Source organism: Pelophylax lessonae, assembly GCF_965119305.1.
Source record: "Pelophylax lessonae genome assembly, chromosome: 2".
Lineage (NCBI taxonomy): Eukaryota > Metazoa > Chordata > Amphibia > Anura > Ranidae > Pelophylax > Pelophylax lessonae.
Window position 1 is genome coordinate 209,227,708 of NC_138769.1, and position 24,643 is coordinate 209,252,350.

The 24,643-nt window shown below is 41.5% G+C and overlaps 1 protein-coding gene across 12 annotated transcripts in view; it reads right to left on the reverse strand.

The window, feature by feature from the left end:
* CASK (calcium/calmodulin dependent serine protein kinase) overlaps positions 1-24,643 on the reverse strand; it is a 651,701-nt gene that overhangs the window by 51,676 nt on the left and 575,382 nt on the right. For 3 of the 12 annotated variants that reach the window (XM_082246669.1, XM_082246670.1, XM_082246665.1), the window contains 5 exons: positions 20,239-20,307; positions 18,489-18,524; positions 17,043-17,126; positions 7,485-7,681; positions 5,881-5,996 (listed from right to left, as the gene is read on the reverse strand). In XM_082246669.1, the coding sequence (XP_082102795.1) occupies positions 5,881-5,996; positions 7,485-7,681; positions 17,043-17,126; positions 18,489-18,524; positions 20,239-20,307 (502 nt within the window). The remainder of the gene's footprint in view (positions 1-5,880; positions 5,997-7,484; positions 7,682-17,042; positions 17,127-18,488; positions 18,525-20,238; positions 20,308-24,643) is intronic. The other 9 variants (XM_082246673.1, XM_082246674.1, XM_082246672.1 and 6 more) reach the window with 5 other exon arrangements.

Consider the following 24,643-nt stretch of genomic DNA (forward strand, 5'->3'; position numbering starts at 1 on the left):
TACTTTGTCCCCCACCCCCTCTACCCACTTACTATTCAAGAGATTTCCACTCACTTCAAAAACAAGACTGATGCATTTTGTGAGGACAACTCCGCTGTAAAGATATCTTTCCCACTTCAAACATCCTTGTCTAATAGCAGATTTGATACTTTACTAATCTGACACGGCTACTACTGAAGAGGGTCCTAAACTTTTCTCAGATGCTTACCTAACCAATTGTCCCCTGGATCCTCTTCCCTTGCAGTTACTATGGTCACACTCTTTTTCTATCCTATGCGCTCCAGCTTACATCTTTAATCTCTTCCTCTCTACTGTCACCTTCCCCTCACCTCTAAAACATGTACAGATCACTCCAATACCTAAAAAGCCCTCACTGGACCCCACCAACCTGAACAACCGAAGACCTGTCTCTTTGCTCCTATTTTCCTCTAAACATTTAGAACGCTTAGTCTACAACCATCTGGGCTTCAATCTCACTGAAAACAACCTTCAGCGCTCCACAGAAACTGCCCTACTAAAACTCACTAATGATTTACTGACTGCTAAAACCAACGGCTACTACTTCATACTCTTACTAATAGACCTTTTTGTGGCCTTGATACTGTTGATCACCTGCTCCTCCTCAAACTGCACTCCCTTGGCCTCCAAGTATTCTGCTCTTTTCTGTTTCTTCTCCTATCACAGGGCTCCATCAATGTTACCTACAACTCTGTCTCCTCCTCTCCCCTTTTTGCTCTCTAAAGAGGGTCCCCCAAGGCTCTGTTCTTGGACCCATTCTTCTTCTACACCACCTCTCTTGGTTACTTGATAACCTGTCATGGCTTCCAATGCCATCTGATGCCCAATGACACTTAAATCCCACTCTACCCCTAACCTCACTACTTTAGTCTCCTCTTGCATTACTGACATATCAACATGGATGTTGCACCACATCCCCAAGCAAAATCTTTCTAAAACGGAAGCTTGTAGACTTCACTTCCGTAACATCTCTAAAATTCACCTCTTTTTAAATAATGAAATCACCAAGCTACTCATTCACTCTTGAACCTTGTTACCTCCCTTCTCTTGGCCCAACCTTTACGCAGGCTATCCTCCTTCTGTCTATCATGAATGCTACTGCCAGCCTCACTCTCTGCCAATCTCTACTTGCTTCCACTTGCCCAGCAAATTAGATTCAAAATTGGAACATACAATTCCATTCACAACTCTGCACCAATCTACATGACCAATCCGGTCTCAAAATATAACCCAAACCATCCTCTCCGCTCCTCCCAAGACCTTCTGCCTTCTTGCTTTCATTCTCCTCCTCCCATGCTTGTCTCCAGAGCCTCTCTCATCTTATGGAACCCTCTACCTCAATCTGTCTGGCTATATCTTACTCTGGCCACCTTTGGGCAATCCCTGAAAACTCCTCTCTTCAGGGAAACCTATCGCTCCTCCACCTAAATTAATTTTTAATACTCCCACCTGCCCCAGTCACCTAAATTAATTTTTAATACTTCCACCTGCCCTAGTCTATTAGATTGTCAGCGCTTCTGAGCAGGGCCCTCTCAACCCTCTAGTATTTTATTGTAATATAACTGTACTATGTCCTTTTATATTGTAAAGCACTGCACAAACTGTTGACACTATATAAATCCTGTATTTAATTATTTAAATATATAGTAATTACCTAAAAAAAACTGAAGTGCAAATACCTAAAACTTAGGAGCATATTTATAGATCAGTAAATGTACCATTCACTAAACATTCTTCCAGTGCTTAAATTTTACCAGTAATTTTAAACTTTTCACCAGGAAAGTTAATTTAAGACTTGCAACAGAAAGGTTCACTTGCTGTGAATATTTGGCAATGGTCACATTCACTGCCTTTTACATATGCACCTTTGTGAATGAAAACAATAGTCTCAACTGTACATAAATGAAAATGTGGTTATAGTTAATAGTAGAGGTGGCACTGCAGGAAATATGATGAGATAACATACCTGAATACACTAGATGGTGCAACACACAGCATCTCTGTATTCTGGGCTATCTAGTGTATCCTTGATAGAAGCATATGAAAGTGGGTGTAAACTCCCATCTCTGACTTGTACCTATAAGGCTTACCTATAGGTACTGTAAATATCCTCTAAACGTGCAAGTGCAATGGAAGGTTGGTATGTGGCGCTAACTGCTCAAGGGAAATTTAAATTATGATGATGAAGTGTACTGTATGTGTGTGTACCTGAACCATATGGTTCATACCAATCCTAAAGGTACATTCCTAGTGAATATATTAACCACTTAACGTCTAGCCACGTAGACCTACGTCGGCTGACTTTGCGGGGCTAGCTAGAGGCATCATCCTGGTACCGTGGTTTGAAGCAGACGGTCGGCTTTCCGTCGGTAACGACCGATGCGGCTCGGGAGCCGCTCGATCGTTACCCGGGGGGCGGGAGGGTACGTCCCCCCCCTCCCGCCGCCTTCCCTGGCTTTGCTCGGGGCTCCTGTCCCACCGGGAGCCCCGAGCACCCAGCCGGCACGTCCGCCGGCTGGATGGAGTCCCGATGAATGCCGGAAACGGCATCGATCGGGTCTCCGATGACGTAACCCGGAGGCGGCGTCCATGACGTCACTTCCGGGTTACTGTGCTGCAAAAGGCGGCAGATTTGAAAAACGGCTGTATGCAAAAATGCAGTTTTCGGCGTTTTGCATACAGGTAAGTGTAGTGGAGGGGTCTAGGGTCTTTCAGACCCTCGATCCCTCCATAAAGTGTACCTGTCACTACATATTGGTGTCACAAGGGATGTTTACATTGCTTGTGACAGCAATAAAAGTGATCAGATCTTTTTTTTTTTTAAAACCTGTAATAAAGTTAAAAAAAAAAGAAAAAATAAATAGGAAAAAAAAAATTTAGCCGCCCCCGACACCGTTAGCTCGAGCACAAAAAAAAACGTATACGCAAGTCGAGCCGCGAATGAAATCGCTGTTCAAACCACACATGTGAGGTATCGCCGCGATCGCCAGAGCGTGGGCAATAATTTAAAAAAAAGAGCTACACTCTAACTCTAAACTGGTAACCGTTAAATAAATTTAAATCGTCGCAGATTGAGATCTCTATTGACCGTAGTTTGTCGCCATCCCACGGGGGGGGCGCAATTTTAAACCGTAACAGGTTGGGTATCTATTTACTCGGCATGACATCTTTCACAATATACAAAAAAAATGGGCTAACTTTACTGTTAATATTTTTTAAATGCAGTGAAGTGTGATTTTTCTAATTTTTTCCAAAAAAATTGTGTTTTAAAGACCGCTGCGCAAATACCACGTGACAAAAAATTTTGCAATGACCGACATTTTATTCTCCAGAGTCTTTGCTAAAAAAATATATATAATGTTATGGGGTTCTAAGTAGTTTTCTAGGAAAAAATACTGGTTTTAACTTGTAAACAAAAAGTGTCCGAAATAGGGCTGGTGGGTAAGTGGTTAAATACCATCCGATAAATAACCACATGAAATAAAAATAAACATTTAAAGTACACCGTGCTGAGAAAAAAGCTTGCTGGGTATTTAATAGTACCTTACTAAAAAGTGCTTGGTGAAGTGCAGCTGTGCACTTGATAGGAGATGTTTTACTTGTGCTTCTATACTGTGATGTTCAATACAATATTTTTATATAAATAAATGAAATAAATAAAATAAATGAATAACTCGTGCTCACTGTGATTAGGAATATCACATCTGTTTACTTCATAGCTATCCCCCAGTACTGGGTGATACCCCCTATATACGGGGGTGTAGTGATTCAAATAATAAGTGCTGTGGTGCTGACCAGTTAAAAATCACATATAAATAGTGCTTAGTGTTAGGCAGTGAAGTGTGCCAATATGTCCATAGTGGGAGGTACCCAGTACTGGTGGATAGCCATGAAGTAAACAGATGTGATATTCCTAATCACAGGGAGCACGAGTTATTAATTTCATTTATTTATATATATATATATATATATTTTTTTTTTTTTAATTGAACAGCACAAAAAAATCTATCAACTGCACAGCTGCACTTGCACTAAGCACTTTTTAGTAAGGTACTATTAAATACCCAGTAAGCTTTTTTTCTCAGCACGGTGCACTTTAAATGTTTATTTTTATTTCATATGGTTATTTATCGGATGGTATTTAATATATTCACTAGGAATGTACCTATAGGATTGGTATAAACCATATAGTTCAGGTACACACACATACATACAGTGAACTTCATCATCATAATTTCAATTTCCCTTGAGCAGGTAGCGCCACATACCAACTTTCCATTGCACTTATTTATCATACCCTCTAGGGGTAGGTTGGTGGCAGCTTAAACCTGACTCCTACACCTAGGCTCCCCATAGCACTGGTCACATCTGGTTTTTATATCCTCTAAACATGCACCATTTAGGAGATATTTACTGTATATGCAGCTGATGACATAATCGGCGCATACCATGGCCGATACCAGGTGACCGTTCCTTCAGAGTCCTGTGCCGTAAACGGCGGCTCCCCCGTGCATGCACAGGAGTGACATCATCGCAGCTCTTTCCAATCACACAGCCAGAGTCCGCGGACACAGAAGGAAGACCGGGTGAAGATGGAAGCAGCACACTAACATATTATGCCATTACCTTTCAGGTCAGAAAAAAAATAAAATCACCCAGCGGTTTACTACCGCTTTAAGTGCTCATGGTAGCCAGTGACAATAGCAGCTTGGCTTAAAAGCTGTGCTCTACCTGCCATTGCTGGGCAAACGGTGTCAGAGATCTCCTTTTCAATGTCCTGGATAGCAGTAAGCCAAATAGATGACAAAAGTCTGTCTCACTTCATACAAAATAGAAGAATCTGCTTTGGGTAATGTTTTTCTTGGATGACATAACTTCTGGTATAAACAGTAAAGGCTATATACTTCAGCCAATAATGTGCTTTTAGCATTTTGTAAAGAATAAAAGCACATATTTCAAAATTAGGGAAAATTTGCAAGAATCACTGCACATAAAAAAAATTAAAAAGTATCACTGGACATCAGGTTTTTGTTGCATAAGATAATTTAAAATTATTGATACAATTATAAATCAATTATCAGGATACCAATAGCTACTGTTCCCAAAAGAGATAAGAATGTTAAAATAAACCTTTCAAGGGTATTAAATTACAGCACAACAATGCAGGTGCCTTAGGTGCATTGTTTTTCAGCCCTGTTGCTCAGAAACCTGCGCTGCCATAGCCAGCAAGTTTCCACACTTCCAACTAATGGTGGCTCCGTCCTCTCCTGCATATCCCCACTGGCCATAAATCAGCCCAGTTTAGTGATTGGGCAGTATGGCTCATGCAGGGAGTGGGTTGAGGAGTGCAACCAGCACAGGGCACTACCAATAACGTCAGCCTGGTATTCAGGACACTCAGGCTGCAAAAGAATGCATCTAATGGTAGTGGTATGTCATAGTATCACCAATAACCTGGTAAATCCAGTCAAGGACGACAATGAAAGTAGATAGAGCTTTAAATCACAAGTGTCCCCCCATTGGACACATCTGCAGCCTTCACAAATAACTCAGATGTGAAAGCTTAAACTACAGAATTCGAGGGATTATATTTTCCTGCAATTTTTACATGTTAAAAAATAATGTAAATAGTAACCTTTATCAGTTACCCATAATACCCAGTTCTGTCAGCACTATTTTAATAAAAATACTCCTGAATTATAACAGGCAGAGAATACTCCTGAATTATAACAGGCAGAGAGTATAATAGTGCTTTAAAGACTCAGATTAATTAGAAAGATTGAGATGTGTAAGATTTCAGTGTAAAAAAAAAATTGCCTGCCATTTTTTATTAAACAAGATATATTCTATACCCATGCATACCTGCATTGTGCTTTGCCAAGTATTTATCTTTGTACTGCTTCTTTTTCTTCCCAAACCAAGTACAACTAGCTTGTTGCTCCTGCTTTGTTTTTTCCATTGCAATGCAAGCAACTCGCCTAAAACAAGAAACAAGACAGACTAATTGCTACTTTATAGAGGATTGTATAGAAAGTCAAATTTAGGTACGTATATTAGAAGCATATCAAAATACATTACATGATGTGTTAATGATTACAGGAGTTGCATTAGACTTTTATATCTGTCTAGAGTTCAGCTTTAATCTAAATTTAGATCATATCTAAAAACACAATGCTTGTCCTGTTTTCCACATGAATATGAAGTGGGATAGAATTTGCTCTTCAGTATACCCTAGCTGCAAAATATTGAGAATTATTTTTTTTTCAGGTAATGCAGGACCGGATTATGTATTCTAAAAACTATCCTAAACTAAAGTTCAGACATTTACTTAGTAACTACAAACATGTACACACAAAATGCAAATTGAAAGAATGCCATTACCTTGGTGCCTACAAATGACAACCGTATATTTCCTAGATTAAGATCAGGTTTTTCAGTTGCAGAAAATGTGCACGCAATTAAATCTAAATAAGGGTAAATCAACTTAAAACCAGGTGGACACATTGAAATTTTTAATTATGGTGATAAAGCCCAAAGTTTTCATTTTACAATCATTTGAGGTGCAAAGCTCAACATATAATTAACATGTTCAGGCAACAAAGAATATGAGCCAATGTAGGCGAGACAAAACCTCTAATATTTGGCCACCCGAACAGGAGAATCCTGCTGAAAATGCTGGTACTACTGGGCATCATTGGGGAATCCTGGAAAAGCTTGGTATCCGAAATCACATGAGCAGATGCCCTAGCACTGTACATGAGCCCATTCCTTTGGGATCCTGGGCTTTCACAGGAGTGAGAAGGCCCAGTGCCATCACCCTTGCCTAGGCGGGTTTGATGGGAGCTGGGGTTTGCATATATTTTTCATGTTTTTCCAATTTTTTTTTTCACTTTTACTGTGTGTTTTACATGGTGGAAAGGGGGCTACAAGGTCCACTTTAAAAAGTGGTTAATATAGGACATTCCAGTGTATTTCCTTGCTTCAGCTTTAAGGCTAGATGTGCGGAAAGAGCCTACATCAGTCATTTTGTCAAATGCTTTTCCTGAGTGGATGCTGCTTAAGAAGGGATAGAGCGTTAACATGTCCCCATGGTGCTGTTTACATTTAATGGAGTGTGGTGTAATATTCAGAATAAATGCTTAGTTCCATACTTGTCTATATTAAGCCACTGAGATCAGTGTTCTTTTTTTTACACTACGGAGAACAGACTAGAATGTGGGAAAAAAAAAAAAAACAACTTGTTTATCCATCTAGTTTTTCTGAGTGTGGGTTCCAAGATTGGCTTACATGTAAGAAACTAAACAACCACATGTGCACATAGAAAAAACAGATCTTTTAGGTTTGAATGCTGACCTGCAAAACAAACTTGACTAGAACGGACTATCTGACTAGAAAGAGGCATTACCAACTTTGAATAGGTCGGTAAACTATAGAGAAAATATAATAATTTGTTTCTTGTCACTTACCATTCTTGAAGTTCGGGAGAAGGAATGAGACCAGCCGTACCGTTTTTGGCATTTTCCAATTTGCCTTGCCACCAGTTGTGATCATCTTTACTAATAATCTGGATAATATCTCCAACCCTAAACCTGATACCAGCTTCTTTACAGGGTATGAGGTCATCCTTTGCAGGATCATATTCAAATTGTGCTCTTACGTATATCTAGAAAACAACATTTATTACAGCCAGGGAAAGCACATGGGACAACTGAACAAACTCACAAGAAAAGATCAAACAACATGAAAATGGGAAATCATTATAGGTTTTAGCATAGGTGGAAACTGCAAGGCAAAGCATGCATGAAAGTGACCCTAAATGGTTATTTTTACTAAATAACCTTCTGTATAAAGTTCTGCAACTATAGAACTATAGTAGTTCTATAACTATAATTAATATATATATATATATATATTAGGTGTACTTCTACTAACACAAAACATACTACAAACAATCAGCTACACATTTATCAATTACTCTTTAGACATTCGTGTCATTTATTAAAACCCATTCATGTACTCTATTCTGAACATGCCAGTTGCAGCCAATATACACAGAAATGAGCCGGGGATAAAAGCTTTTAAAGGCACTTTTGCTATATAAGCCAAAAATATGCAGATTAGGTCTGTGAAAGTAGAACACTACATTGCAATGTGAAATCCCTTCTAATATAGCATCACTGGAAATTAGTGATGTTAAAGGTGTCGCATTTTGAAATGGTTTTGGGAATGAATAGGTTTCAAGGTTTCTAAAATCAAAACCTTGATAAACTGATTTATATATAGGTTTGAATATGTACAGTATCTCACAAAAGTGAGTACACCCCTCACATTTTTGTAAATATTTTATTTTATCTTTTCATGTGACAACACTGAAGAAATTACACTTTGCTACAATGTAAAGTAGTGAGTGTACAGCTTGTAGAACTGTGTAAATTTGCTGTCCCCTCAAAATAACACACAGCCATTAATGTCTAAACCGCTGGCAACAAAAGAGAGTACACCCCTAAGTGAAAATGTCCAAATGGGGCCTAAAGTGTCATTATTTTGTGTGGGCACCATTATTTTCCAGCACTGCCTGAACCTTCTTGAACATGGAGTTCACCAGAGCTTCACAGGTTGCCACTGGAGTCCTCTTCGTCTCCATGACGACATCATGGAGCTGGTGGATGTTAGAGACCTTGCGCTCCTCCACCTTTCCGTTTGAGGATGCCCCATGAATGCTTAATAGAATTTAGGTCTGGAGACATGCTTGGGCAGTCCATCACCTTTACCCTCAGCTTCTTTAGCAAGGCAGTGGTCATCATGCTGAAATACTGCCCCGCAGCCTAGTCTCCAAAGGGAGGGGATCATGCTCTGCTTCAGTATGTCAAGTACATGTTGGCATTCATGGTTCCCCGCAATGAACTGTAGCTTCCCAGTGTCGGCAGCACTCATGCAGCCCCAGACCAGAACACTCCTACCACCATGCTTGACTGTAGGCAAGACACACTTGTCTTTGTATTCCTCACCTGGTTGCCACCACACACGCTTGACATCATCTGAACCAAATCGGTTTATTTTGGTCTCATCAGACCACAGGACATGGTTCTAGTAATCCATGTCCTTAGTCTGCTTGTCTTCAGCAAACTGTTTGTGGGCTTTCGTGTGCATTATCTTTAGAAGAGGCTTCCTTCTGGGACGACAGCCATGCAGACCATGTTGATGCAGTGTGCGGCAGATGGTCTGAGCACGGACAGGCTGTCCCCCCGCCTCTTAAACCTCTGCAGCAATCATAAGTCTATTTTCCAAAGACAACCTCTGGATAGGACGCTAAGCATGTGCATGCCACCTCTTTGGCCGACCATGGCGAGACCTGTACTGTTAAAACGCTGTATGGTCTTGGCCACTGTGCTGCAGCTCAGTGTCAGGGTCTTAGCAATCTTCTTATAGCCTAGGCCATATTTATGTAGAGCAAAAACTTTTTTTTTTTCAGATCCTCAGAGAGTTCTTTGCCATAAGGAGCCATGTTGAATTTACAGTGACCAGTAAGAGAGTGAGAGCATGAATACCAAATTTAACACACCTGTTCCCCATTCACACCCGAGACCTTTAACACTAACGATTTACATGACACCGGGAATGGAAAATGGCTAATTGGGCCCAATTTGGACATTTTCACTAAGCGGTCTACTCACTTTTGTTGCCAGTGGTTTAGACATTAATGGCTGTGTGTGGAGTTATTTTGAGGGGACAGTGAATTTACACTGTTATACAAGCTGTACACTCACCACTTTACATTGTAGCATGTGAGGGGTGTACACATTGTATGCAAATGTGAGGGGTGTACTCACTCTTGTGAGATACTGTAAATGTAATTTAGCTCTGTTTTTATTTGTGCATTTTGACGCCAATGCACACATGTAAACTTTTGCCTATTTTGGTGAATGGCGCTATCCATCCTATAGCACTGGTGTGGTTGTATAATTGGATTTATGATTTCAATCTCCCACGCACCACAGAGTACTCTAAGTGTACCTTCAACTGAGTGTGGTGACAGGCAACCTCGCCAAGGAGTGTTTTAACTGCGCCACACCTGCACTATAGAAACATACTATTTCCTACATCTGACTTCCAAGACTTCCTATCAATTTGATAGAAGAAAGCGATTGTCATTTTGCTCTGTTTTACGCATAACGTAAGAACAAGCACTTGGCAGGATTTAGAGTTGCTATTTTTTTTTCAGTACAAAAGTTTGTATGGGCGCTAAAATTGTATATGAAGAAAACTGCTGTGATATATCAAATGTAAAAACAGGCCCCACAAAAAGTTACAAAATTATCTTTGCATGTGTGGATACTTTTGTCTGTATACTTCGGGTATGTTAATGGTAATTACTGTACAAAAAAGCTACATTGTCTTTAAAATACATATCAATATGGCGCATTCAACATAATTTCCAATGACCCCTGTCTGTAAAGTCTATGTGCTGCTTATAGCCTCTCATAGTTGGCCTTGCGTAGCTGTACTCCTGGTATATGGAGTTGCAATTGTTAACAACTGTAAAACCATTTCTATTTTCTGCATACATCCATAAGCTATACTTGTGTTTACAACATCACTGCGCTATACCTGGAATACAGCTGCATATAGCCATTTATGTCTATGGAGGGCTGTACATAGCACCTGGGTTTTCTGGGTAAACTAAGGTTAATGTCAGAATTTACAATGAACGGCCTCAAGCACTCATATGCAAGAGCCCTACAAGAAATAGGTTTTAAGTATTTAATATACAAATGGGCACCAAAGACTTGCCTATTAATAATAATGCTAAACTTTCCAGAGAATTCTAGAAATTAAGCAATATCAACTTTGCTAAAAGTTTAAAGTGATATTAAAGTACATTTTTTGAGTTGCCAATAACAGAACTTGCATGCACATTCTGTTCTGGATTTTAATTTTTCTCCTCTGAGCTTCCCTCTCAAACCCTCCCCTGGCTGCCCAGACAGCCTCCCATGATGCTGGTGCCCCCTGTGTCTGCAAGACCCGTAGAGGAGTCTCCACTATATGTACGCTCCCATCCCATATAATGGTATGTGCAGCTGTTCACAGCGCCACACACACAGGCAGAAGGAGAGGGACACAGTCAAAGTTACTAATCTCTCTCTGCTCCAAAGCAGTAATTCACAGATCAGCAACTGCTGCCTTTCTGTGCGGCAAGTAGACTGAAAATTCATTAAGCATAAGAACGATTTTTATCAATAGTTGCATCAAAATAGTATAACTGATTGTACATACCACTAAGCACTCCTTGCAGGCATAGCCATAATGTGGAATGCAGTGGACTACTTCTCAGTGTGATATTTGTGTGACATACTGGAGGCAGTTACATCTTTGTGCACCTAGCTGACTGGGTGTATGATCTTGACATGCAGTACTTGGAGTAGCGGAATAATGATAGATAGATGAGGCCTATATGCATGTTGATTAACTCGATCACAAAATAAAGGACAAATCAGAATGGACATGGATGTCTAAAAAGTGACTTCAATCCCATTCTGATATGACTTTGCAGGGGGTCTGTTTACAGATCCCCTGTTGGCACGGAACGGAGGACGTACATGTGAAAGAGGCCTAAGGTTTTTTATTCCTATTTAAATCAGTGTTGAAAATATGTGTTTAATAAATTGATACCTTTGATACATTTATCACATTTAACCTATTTTCTCAAACAACATTTTAACCAAGGAAATGCTTTAATATTTAAGAATTTAAACACCACCTTGTTTCTCCTTAAAGTATCAATAAAGTTTACTTAATTGGCATAAATACCCAATCATATGCAAGAGAAAAAAAAAATGGATTTTTGTTTTACTGTAAAATTGCTGATTCTTCTTAACCATTGGGTTATACTGTCCCCTACAGGAGTAGGAAACTAGACAGGAAAAAGCTTGACCACACCTATGGGAAGTCCCAGGGGGTATACACCCACACTCAGCTATAGGTACTCAGTTTTGTTACAAGCAGTGTCAGAAGAAAGCCAGTTCCACAGAGGGGTGGGTGCTGTGTCCATCAATGGACATCAGAGAAATTGATTTTATGGTAAGTCAAAAATCCCATTTTCTCTTTCGTTCATTGACGGACACAGCTCCTGATTCTTCTAAAGCATTGGACGTCCCAAAGCACTGTTAAACATGAGGGGTGGGAAAACAGCAGAAAAAATTCCCCAAGGCTAACCATAGCCAACCAGGTAACATGGAGCTCAACCAAAACAACTGGAGCTCACCTGAAAAAACAATACAACCTCAAAGAACAGGTCCTCTAAACAGCAGCCTGCAAAAACATTCGGCCAAAAGAAGCATTTGCAGATGCCAACACATCCACTTTATAAAACTTTGTAAAAGTGTGCACAGACGACCAGATGGCCGCCTTGCAAACCTGCATCACTGATGCCAGATGACAGAAGGCCCAGGAGGTACTAAGCGCCCAAGTAGAGTGTGCCTTAACAGGGAAAGGAGGAACCTGACCCCTGAATCACTGTCTTCCTGATCAATCTGGAAAGGGTTACAGCAGAAAGGGCCAACCCTTTTTAAAGGTTTAACCGTGAGTACAAATAGTGAGTCTGACTTCCTAAAAGACTCCGTAGCTGCCAGGTACACCCTGATAACCCGAACCACATCCAGGAAATACAAAGCAACTACCTAAGGATGTTTAGGCATGGGACGTAGGGAAGGCAACACAATGTCTTCATTCAAATGGAATTTAGAGACAACCATTGGAAGGAACGACGGACAGGGACGAAGAACCACCTTAGCTCTGTAAACCAACAAGTAAGGTGAATGGCAAGACAATGCTGCCAGCTCCGACACCCTGCATGCAGAAGAACTAGCCACCAAAAAGGCCACCTTCTGGGACAATATAAGCAGGAGAACATCCTGATATTTTTGAAGGGAGATTCCTGGATAACTGAAAACACCATTTTGAGGACCCACAACGGTAATAGAGACAGGACTGGAGGAACCAAGTGTTAAGCTTCCTGGATAAAGGTTGAAAAAAAAAAACTGCCAAGGCTGAAACCTGGCCCTTAATGATACTCAACGCCAGGCGCTGCTCAACCCCCCCCCCCCCCCCGTTGGAGGAAGCCAAGAACCGAGCCACCGAAAAGGAGCGAGGGGTAGCCCCAAAAAACTCACACCATGCAACGTACATCTTGCAAATACGATGGTAGGTCTTCCTGGAAGATAGATTTTCTAACCTTTAAGAGTAGGAATCACAGATTCAGACAAACCTCTATCCTGCACCTGGCTTTCAACAGCCATGCCGTTAAAACCAGCGAAAAGCTGGATGGAAGATTGGTCATTGAGACAGCAGATCTTCCCTGAGAGGAAATCTCCAAGGAACATCGGTGACCAGCTGTAGCAGATCGGCGTCCCAAGACCGGCGAAGCCAGACTGGAGCCACCAAAAAGACCGGAATTGCCTGGCTCCCTTGACCCTGCACAGGAATCTTGGCAGAGGTTTGAAAGGGGGAAAGGGATAAATCAAACGATACTGATGCCAAGAAGCCACTAATGCATCTGCCAGAGGATCCCGAGACCATGCCACAAACCATGGAATGTGTACAGCAGAGGGGCCTAGCAAGATCGTTCTGCCCACCTTAGAATGCCGGGTACTTCCTGATCTGCGAGGACACTTCTTTTGCCCCCATAGTGATTGACATAGGCCACGGCCGTGGCATTTTCCAACTGAATTCGTACCGGACACTCCTGAGGACGAATTGTTCCATGATCCAGACAAGTCTGATCGGATTTCCAGTACATTGAGCAGTCCGAACTCTTCCCGAGTTCAGACCCCTTCAGCACAAGCTGTGCCTAGGACGCCTCCCCACCTGGACAGGCTGGCATTCATGGTGACAACTGCCCAGTACAGGGGGGAGAAGGATTTCAAAGTGCCAGAGAGCGAAGCCACCTTCTTGTCCCATTTCACCAGAATCTCTTTTTGCAGAGCTCTTGTGTGGAACTGTGCAAACAGAACCGTCTCAAAAGGTAGACACCACCAGGCCTAAAACCAGCATGCAAGCCCAGAGGGATGACTGTCTGCTGGACAACAGAAGCTGAGTTGCCTCCCGCAATTTCTGGTGTTTTTCCAGAGGAAGCTACACTCTGGCTGAGGCTGAATCCCAGAGTAATCTCCAAGGTGTCCATCAGAGCAGTCCGAGACTCTGCTCGAAGGAAGATGATCGTCCAGGTACCCCAGTACTGCGATCTCCTGCTGACGCAACAATGATAGCACTGGGGCCAACACTTTGTGAAGACCCGAGGAGCAGAGGCGAGACCGAAGGTAAACACCACAAACTGACAATGCTCCTCACCCTCGGCAAAGCGGAGGAAGCGCTGGTGACTGGCACATATTGGATTGTGAAGTTAGGGGTCCTTGATGTCGATAGAAGCAAGAAAATCCCCAAGATATAGGGACGCCACTACTGTGCGAATAGACTCCATTCGGAACTTCAGTACCCGCACAAAGCAGTTTAGCGCTTTGAGGTCCAGAATTGAATGTACCTTGCCTTCCTTCCAGGGAACTGCAAACAGGTTTGAGTAAATCCCCTGAAAACATTTGGAAGCTGAAACGGGGACAATCACACCATGAAGTAATAAGTCTTGCACTGCCCCAAAGTGACCCCGTAAGCGATCTGGGGAAAGTGGAAGCAAAGAACTTTTCTGGAGGAGAAGACCGAAACTCGATCTTGTAGCTGGACCGAATGACTTTGTGGACCCACTTGACCTGTACCAGAGAGGTCCATGGATCCCTTCATGTAGAGGAAGCCTTGTCTGCAGGTCTGAAGAGCCCCTCGTGGCTTGCTAGACTAGGTCCTCTTGGAACCTCTGGGATAGGCCCTGAAGGAGTTTTATCCCTTGAGGGATGAAAAAAGCCTCTTATGAGCTGAGAAGAATGGCCCACATCTACAACCGGGCTCCTTGCCCTTGGTAGCCTGCAGAAGAGGAGTACTCTTCCCCCCGTGAGACCCTTAATGATGTCATCCAAGGAAGCTCCAAACAGACAATCCCCCACAAAAGGGGAGCTCAGATAAGGCCCTCTTAGAAGTCTGGTCCGAGACCAGCATTGTCAGCCAGATAAGATGCCGAAGGACCACTGCTGATACAGACAGCCTAAAATCAAAGGAGTCGCATCCAAAGAGGCATCACAGATAAACCGTAGCCCCTGGATCAACTGATCCACCAGCTCCGCAAAGGCAGGGGGAAGCAGCTTCCGCTTCCGGCGTAAAAGTTTAGCCCATTTATCAGATTTTGCGACACCAGGGCAATAGAAAATACCGGCCTATGCCGAAAAAGCGATAATTAAATATGACGGGCAGAGCCTCTGCTCTCCTATCAACCGGATCTTTAAAGGCCAAGGACTCCTCAACCGGAATTAAGGTAGCTTTTTTTAAACCTAGAAACCGGCGAGTCCACTACAGGTGGGACAGTCCACTTTTTAAGCAGGGAATCCTTATAAGGATACCACATAGCAAAATGCTTAGGGACCACAAGAGTGCATTTTGGACAACCCCACTATTAAGCGACAATGGGGTCAAAGTAAGCTGGAAAGGGGAACACCCCCGCCACAGTGGAGGACCTGTAGTGCCAAAAGAGACCGACGCAGCACCTCCAACATGTTTAAAATTTCACGCTCTGACACAATCAGTGCATCTACCAGTGCCTTTTCATGCATGGCTAGAGGAGCAAAGGAAACATCTTCACTGTCAGGGGTCCCACTGTCCAAGGGAGGGGCCCGCGTATGCCCCAAAAACCCTCCAGGAGAAGAGGGGGGGACAGCTATTTACCATACCAGGAACAGGTTGGGCACCACTCCTGACAGACCACCGCTCTATCGGGATGTTAGTGGCTGTCGGCCAGGAGGAACGCTGTGACTCAGGCCAAGGGCAGGTCGTATGCGCCCTCGCGAGACATTTAACTTGCAGACCACCCCTGTCAAGTTGGGTTATGTCGCGGCTGACCTAGCGAGGAGCTGAGGCCTCCACGCACTCGCTGGCCAGACTGGGGGGCCCCTCTGGTTTTAGATTATTCAGTCCGTCACTTGATAGTAGATTCTCACAGGAACAAAATAACAGATAGGAAAAAATCCATTTGCAAGTGCCTATAGTTGAGTGTGGGCGTATACCCCCTGGGACAGATAGGAAAAAATCCATTTGCAAGTGCCTATAGTTGAGTGTGGGCGTATACCCCCTGGGACTGCCCATAGGCGTAGTTCAGCTTTTTCATGCCTAGTGTCCTACTCCTGTAGGGGGCATTATAACCCAATGGTTAAGAAGAATCAGGAGCGGTGTTAGTCAATGAACGAAAGACAAAGGATTTTCTCTTAGCTTAATGAATGAGGTGATGTTTGCAGACATCAATTATTCAATCATGTGCAAACAAAAATCCTTTTTTTTTTTAAACTTGCTCTACTGCTTTTAGCAAATTGAATTCAGTGTACATAGTGTTTTTTTTAAAATATTCACCAGAACTATTTTGTTGCACCTACTTTCAATAATTATTTGAAATTCAAAATGCTGTAAAATGTCTGATATTAACCGTTTGGTAAGTTATGCAAAAACTGATACCATATTTGAAGTAATTGAGGCCTGAAGTATGGATAAGCTACCAGTTATTAAACTTCAGATTTTAAAAACTTGATAGTAATAATGACTATTTGAAGCTCACTGGATGCCTTGCTATAGACCAAAAAAGCTATTTTCCTTTTATCACACTTTCTATGTCAGGTCAATTGTGAACTAAGCAGTTAATTGGGAAATGTTGAAATGCCCATAATGTTTTTATTATCAAATGAAGTACATATATATATATATGCAGTCATTGCTTAACTGCTATTGTAGTGCCCAAAATAAAACTGGTCCTACTATACAACATTTCTTTTTACTTTTAAGATGTTTGACTTAATGGTTTTCCAAATGCGGCCATTTTTGTGAATTAAAAAAAAAATTTGTGGAAAAAAAGAAAAAACAATACATGTATTACAAACACTGACTTGGGTGAAGATTTCTTGTACACTCCCTGGCCCTATTTCATTTATATAGTGGTGGCCTGGGATGCTGAAGTTTTGATAGAAGAACTGTAAGGAAAAAAGCAATAGGAACCCTAACGTATAAACTGTAACTAAAACAAAACTTCAAAACTTAAAACAATTTCTTAAAGTGTAGTTCAATGAATAATTGTATGAATTATATGTGAAAATCACATAGGGTGAGTTGCTTACCAGATCAATGCAGGCTCAGTGTGTACTATCACAAACGAAGATTTCCCAGCACACTTATCAGCTAGCCTGCAGAACAACCAAATTGACCCGGTCTAATAATTCACTTTAAAAAGAGAGGATTTTGTTTGCGTACGTTTACAAATATATCCGTAAGGCTCCGTTCACATGTAGGCGTTTTGGGGCGTTTTTGGGGAGTTTTTCTGCTCTAGGATCAGCTCTCAAAATGCCGCAAATGTCCATTCATTTCAATGGCCCCTGTTCACATCTGAGCGTTTTGACGCTGTGAGCAAAACGCCCAATGCTCAAAAAAGTACATGAGCTTCTTTTTGGGCAGATTACAGGCGTTTTCCATTGGTCTCTATTCGATCTAAAAACGCCTGCACAAAAATTGCGGTAAAAAACGCGCGAAAACACTATGCTCAGGTGTGAATGTAGCCTCAACCGCAGTGCTTGGTTGAATTGGTTGAGGGGACGCACTGGATGTCTTCAGCTGCCACTGTGCCCTTGCTGGGTGTCCTTTTGCCTTTAAGGATGGGTAACAGGCAAACCTGCCCTTGCTTCAATTTTGGAGACTGAAATTTTTGGAGTTAGGGCTGTTGTACACAGCCTTGATGTAGGCACTGCAGCTTACGCATATATTTACAAATGCGTGTAAACAAAACCCTCTGGTTTTAACGTGAATTGTTAGATGCGGTCAATTTGGTTGTTTTGCAGGCTATGTTGTAAATCTTTGTGGTGTGTGTTGCCCTTCCATGTGCACCTTACCGCAAAGGCTAGTTGCTTCTTTTTTGTTCAGTGTGTACTATGCTATTATGGCCTTCAAGGTTTTCCACATTAATGGATCATCCCCAAACTTCTCATTCATATGAAAGGAAAGTTTCACAAATAGATCAAGAGGATGACTCTAGTGGAACCCATGAAGTAAATGTCCCTTATTAGGCAATATTTGCTCCCTAACAAGCTCTTGATCTGTAAGTATAGATTTACTTTGCTGCCAGACCTATATAGTGACTCCTGAATACCTGCCTATTGATCATACTTTGTAAACCATTAGTAAAATAAATATTGCTAGCTTTATTGCATACTATATTAGCATATTATATGAATATGTAAAATGAGATGGATGACAGGACACTGGGATGGATTGTTATGAAAACAAGGAAATGGGATTTAATAGTAAACTAACAGCAACATATTATATAAAGAAATTCTATTCACCTGCCGTCCTTTTGACTGTGTAGTTGACGGTATGTCCTGCAGAATAAAGTCAACCCAGAAGAAGACATTTTCATCTTACGGATTGGCAACATTTGTTGTCTTTATAGATCACAATTATTTTTTTAGGATAACTTGTAACTTGTAGCCAACAAACATGTAATTGTTTAGAAAACAGAACCAAGCTCAAGAATTTTAGCTGAAGCATAAAACGTTTAAAGCACACAAATGAGGCGTTAAAAACAAAAAAAATACTCGCCATCTTCAACACAAATGCATTAGCAAAATAATATCAAGTGTGACACTCAGGATACATGTATAGGACTGCAAGCATGTATGCAGACTGAACCGGAAGCAGCATCAATGGTCTGTTTAACTGTGCATATCATACTAGGACATTCAGATTCATGTCAGTGGAATGCTAAAATGCACGTTCATAATATTTATCTAAAACCCTATAGCATGACTATTGCTACAAAATCCGTGCAGTACATGATTTCCTAGGAAGTGTCTAGTCTGTAAGCTACAGCAGCTTACATCTCTACCAAGCTTTCCTCTGGAGCTTAACTGAAGGAAAGTGCCTCAGACATACTGGTAAGAATATATCATTAAATATCTTGGGATGTGAGGATCCATGGATTTTATTCATGGAATATTTTTTTAATGTGCTGCTCTTCTGACAAAAAAAAAAAAATGTACTGCAACTGTTAAGTCAAAAAAGTAAACAGGCTAATTGGCAGTTAACAATGGATACATTCACTATATCTGCAATTTTATTGAAAAAGCTGTGTCTGCAGAAGCAGCTTTAAGTGCATCGTATAGCAAGCAATTTGTGTTAAAGATGTTCCAGAGAAGAATTTGAAGAGCAGTTAAAGTAGCTACTGAACTCCTGTTTTTCCTTCTTTTATATTAACCCCAGTAGCACAGAAGGGAGTAAGGAGAGCTAAACGTAACAGGCCAGGCTTATGTTTTGCAGAATATGTGCAAGGAACACAGCAGCAGAGGGCACACCAATTCATTAACTCAGATAGCGGAAACTAAATTCAGGTTAAAGACAGATGTCCATATATATATTTTTTTAAGTGTATTCATCATCAGCACATAGTGAAAACAGCCTTTTATGTGGGCTTATTGAACAAATTGAACAGCCTATCAATCTACTAGGAAAAAAAACCCATCTGTAATAAATAATGCAAGGAAGAAAACAATGGCATTGATGTAATTACAAAAAAACGGTATCTAACTCTGCATGACTGTTTGAACTGCTGGCAGGATTCTACTGGTGCTGTTGCTTTCTCCCTTGCGCAATGTAGTGAGGATTAGAAGCTGACCCAAGCTGTAGAGAGCACACCTCCTGTGAATGCTAATTACAAAAGAAGTGCTGTGGGACTTTTCTGCATTATTGATCCACTAGACATACTTGCAATATCGTCAGCGCATGAAATGGCTGCCTCCATTGACTGTGGTTGGTGGGAACACCAAGGGTAAATGTTTTTGTTAAAAAAAAAAAAAAAGATTAAACATTTCAAATAAAAAAAAAAAAAAAAATCTGAAAAATAAATTTACAGATAACTGAATGAAAAAACTAAACAAAAATAATATATAGAAAAAAATCCCCAAACAAAATTTCAGCTGTGTTAGAATGGCAATGCTTATCTCTGAATTTAAGAAAACAAGATGCCGTTACAAAACTAGTAGTGAACAAAACTCCTTTCACCTTTTTTTTGTGAGTATATGCAATTGCTGGTCTTACCGAAACAGAATTGTTAATGCTGCTATGACCATTAGCTGGGGACTGTCTGGATGTAGAGGGGGAATCTCTCTGAAATAAGACACAAGTTTTATTAACACATTTTACTGTCACAATAGTGTAAAATTACCAAGGCATCAACAATAAGAAGATTCTCTACACTATGAATTTTGGTGCATTATAGAAAAAATTAAGCAGCAGTAACTGCAGTTTCCAAAATCTCCACCTAGTGGAGCTCATGGTCCAGACAGCAGCACATACTCCATGTTCTATTTGCCACTCAACAGTACAGCTGAAAATGCATTTGCTTTTCACAGAGACGTAGAGAAAATTATACAGATCTGTTGTAAAACATCCATTTTACCAAGCAACCAAAACCAATCCTTAGGAAAGAAAACATTTATCTGTCTGTACTATTTCTAACAACCTTTTGAAGGCAATAGTTACATGACATAACAATATGAATGCTTCCAGAGTTTTAAATATTCACTATGCCATAAGCCAATTCATTATTAATGGCCAAATTAACCAGAGGGCCATAATGATCAAGCTGGTTGTCAGAAGGGTGATGGCTTTGACATCTGTGTAACATTTTGTAGAGAATCAGTCACCTGTAGCTAAAGTGTACTTACTATTGAGAAGTGCACATCATCTAGACTAGAGTAATGAAACATGGAGAAAAGTGAAGTCACTGCCCATAGGCACCAATGGTGTTTAATCTTTCATTCATTGTGAAAAGAAACATGAGGGGGTTATTTACTAAACCTGGTGCACACAGAATCTAGTGCGGCGGTGCATAGTAACCAATCAGATTCTAAGTTTAAACCCACGTTCACATTGGTCCGATTTGACATGTCAATTTGGAGCCAATTGCCGGCAGCGGCACCGTCCGAATCTGTGAGATGCACTATATTTGGCAATTTCAATAGATATCTGTGCAGGAACCAGTACAGATGTCTGTGAAATCGCCCTCAAAGTCGGACTAAAAATGCCAGTTTGAAATCGTGGGAGTTGAGCTGATCTCGCACAATTTCAAACCGGCCTCAGTGTGAACCCAGGCTTAACCACATAACGTCTGCTGACGTTGCTGCTACTGCAGCAACGTGGCTCGTTATCATCTAGCGACGTAGTACTACGTCGCTAGACTCCTCCCCCTGTAGGCGGCGCTCCCGCTGTTTTCAGTCACAGCGGGAGTCGGGCCAGGGGAGGAGCAGCGGCGATCGCCGCTGCTCTTCCCCCGATCGTCGGGGAATCTAGTTTGGAGATCCGCCCGCCTGTGTAAACAGAGCGGGCGGATCTCCTAAGTGACAGGGAGTGACAGATCGCAGTGTTCAGCCACCTCCCCCCACACACGTCAGTAAGCACCAGGCATACATTAACCCCTCCCTCTCCAATAAAATGAACCCCTTCCCTGCCAGTGTCATTTTTACAGTAACAGTGCATATATATAGCACTGATTACTGCAGTAATGTCATTGGTACCCCCAAAAGTGTCAAAAATGTCAGTCAAGGGTCTGATCTGTCCGCCGCAATGTCGCAGTCCCGCAAAAAAAAAAAAAAAAAAAAAAATCGCAGATCGCCGCCATTACTCGTTAAAAAAAAAAAAAAAACACCAAAAATGACAAAAATCTTTCCCTTAGTTAGTAAACACAATAACTTTTGCGCAAACCAATCAAAATACACTTAGTGATTTTTTTTAACAAACATAGGTAGCAGAAAACAAATTGGCCAAAAATGTAAAATTTTTTTTTAGATTTTTACATTTTTTTGGGGGGAATTTCATATCAAAAAATGTTAAAAATATTATCTTTTCAAAATAAATGCTCTTTTTTTGTTTATAGCGCAAAAAGTAAAAATCGCACAGGTGATCAAATACCACCAAAAGAAAGCTCTGTTTGTGGGAAAAAAAGGACGTAAATTTTGTTTGGGTACAGCGTCGCACGACCGCAATTGTCCGTTAAAGTCGCACAGCGCCGAATCGCAAAAAGTGGCCCAGACGTAAGACAGCAAAATCCTCTAGTGGTAAAGTGGTTAATGTCAAAGCTTAACTAAACAAGCGGATGTTAGAAGCCGATTACTATGCACAGCTGCCCCAGATTCTGTGTGCACCAGTTTTAGTAAATCTCCCCCCAATGGAACCTGACTGCTATGGGGAGCTATTTTGCTTTACTCTAGATTTCTTAGCTCTAGTATTTATACAACAGACCCCTAATGGGCGGTGTAGCTGTTTGTAAAGTGTTGCCGAAGTGCCTGGGAGAGGGGATGTAAAATGTCAATGTGTGCTACATACAGTGCCTTGCAAAAGTGTTCACCCCCCTTGGCATTTTTCTTATTTTGTTGCCTCACAACCTGGAATTAACATGGATTGTTTGAGAATTTGCATAATTTACTTTACAGAACACACCCACAACTTTGATTTTTTTTATTGTGAAGCAAACAGGACAAAATAACAGAAAGTCAATGTGCATAACTATTCACCCCCCTAAAGTCAATACTTTGTAGAGTCACCTTTTGCAGCAATCACAGCTCCAAGTCGCTTTGGATAAGTCTCTATTGGCACTTTTCCACTGCAAGTACCGGCTCGGCTCCACTCGGCCCTGCTTGGCTCGGTTTGGTTTTCCACTGCATGGTACCGCATGGTATGGTGTTGGAACGGTTCGATACGGTTTGCTTTTCCACTAAAGTAGTAAGTGGGTGGGATAACAATGATTCTCTGACCAATCAGTGGCTAGTAGTGACAAACAGTCCAGGCTGCATGCAAAGGATTGTGGGATATTGTATCGGTATGGCCCTCTTGGAACCACAACCGAGGTGGTACTGTTTAAGCGAGCCGTACCTTTCGGTTCCATGTAATGGAAAAGCACCGCCGTACCCTACCGTACCGAAGCGTTCCAACACCGTACCATGCGGTGGAAAAGCGTAAAAGCGAGCCGAACCGTTCGGTTCCATGCAGTGGTAAAGCACCATATGAGCTTGCTACATCTTACCACTGGGATTTTTGAACATTGCTCGTTGCAAAACTGCTCCAGGTCCTTTAAGTGGGATGGTTTGCGCTAGTGAACTGCAATCTTTAAGTCTGACCACAGAGTTTCTATTGGATTGAGGTCTGGGCTTAGACTAGGCCATTCCAACACATTTACATGTTTCCCTTTAAACCACTCAAGTGTTGCTTTAGCAGTGTTTTTGGGGTCATTGTCCTGCTTGAAGGTGAACCTCGGTCCTAGCCTCAAATCACGCACCGAGTTTTTGCTCAAGAATATCCCTGTATTTAGCACCATCCATCTTTCCCTCAACTCTGACCAGTTTCCCAGTCCCGGCTGCTGAAAAACATTCCCACAGCATGATGCTGCCACCACCATGTTTCACTGTGGGGATGGTGTTCTTTGGGTGATGTGATGTAATGGGTTTGCGCCATACATAGCGTTTTCTTTGATGGCCGAAAGTTCAGTTTTAGTCTCATCAGACCAGAGCACCTTCCTCCATACATTTTGGGAGACTCCCACGTGCCTTTTCGCAAACTCAAAATGTGCCATTTTGTTTTTTGCTGAAAGTAATGGCTTTCTTCTGGCCACTCTGCCATAAAGCCTAACTCGTATGGAGCGTATGGCTTATTGTCATCCTATGTAAAGATACTCCAGTCTATGCTGTGGAACTCTGCAGCTCCTCCAGGGTTACCTTAGGACTCTGTGCTGCCTCTCTGATTAATGCCCTCCTTGCCTGGTCTGTGAGTTTTGGTGGACGACCATCTCTTGGCAGGTTTGCTGTTGTGCCATGTTCTTTCCATTTGGTTATGATAGATTTGATGGTGCTCCTGGGGATGATCAAAGATTTGGATATTTTTTTATAATCTAACCCTGACTTGTACTTCTCAACAACATTGTCCCTTACTTGTTTGGAGAGTTCCTTGGTCTTCATGGCAGTGTTTGGTTAGTAGTGCCTCCTGCTTAGGTGTTGCAGCCTCTGGGGCCTTTCAAAAAAAAGGTGTGTATATGTAATGACAGATCAAGTGACACTTAGATTGCACACAGGTGGACATCATTTCACTAATTATGTGACTTCTGAAGTTAATTGGTTGCACCAGAGCTTTTTATGGGCTTTATAACAAAGGGGGTGAATACATATGCACATGTCAATTTTCTGTTTTCTATTTATAAAAAATTGTTTTATGTATGCATTTTTCTCATTTTACTTCACCAACTTAGACTATTGTGTTCTGATCCATCACATAAAATTCAGATTAACAAAACATCGAACTTAAAGCTGTAATGTAACAAAATAGGTAAAAATTCAAGGGGGGTAAATACTTTTGCAAGGCACCGTAAATGAGACTAACTTCAGCAAGAGTCAGCTACTTAATGATTCCAACTAAAGAAGCCAGTTTGAGGCCATCTCCTGCAGAAGTCAGCCTA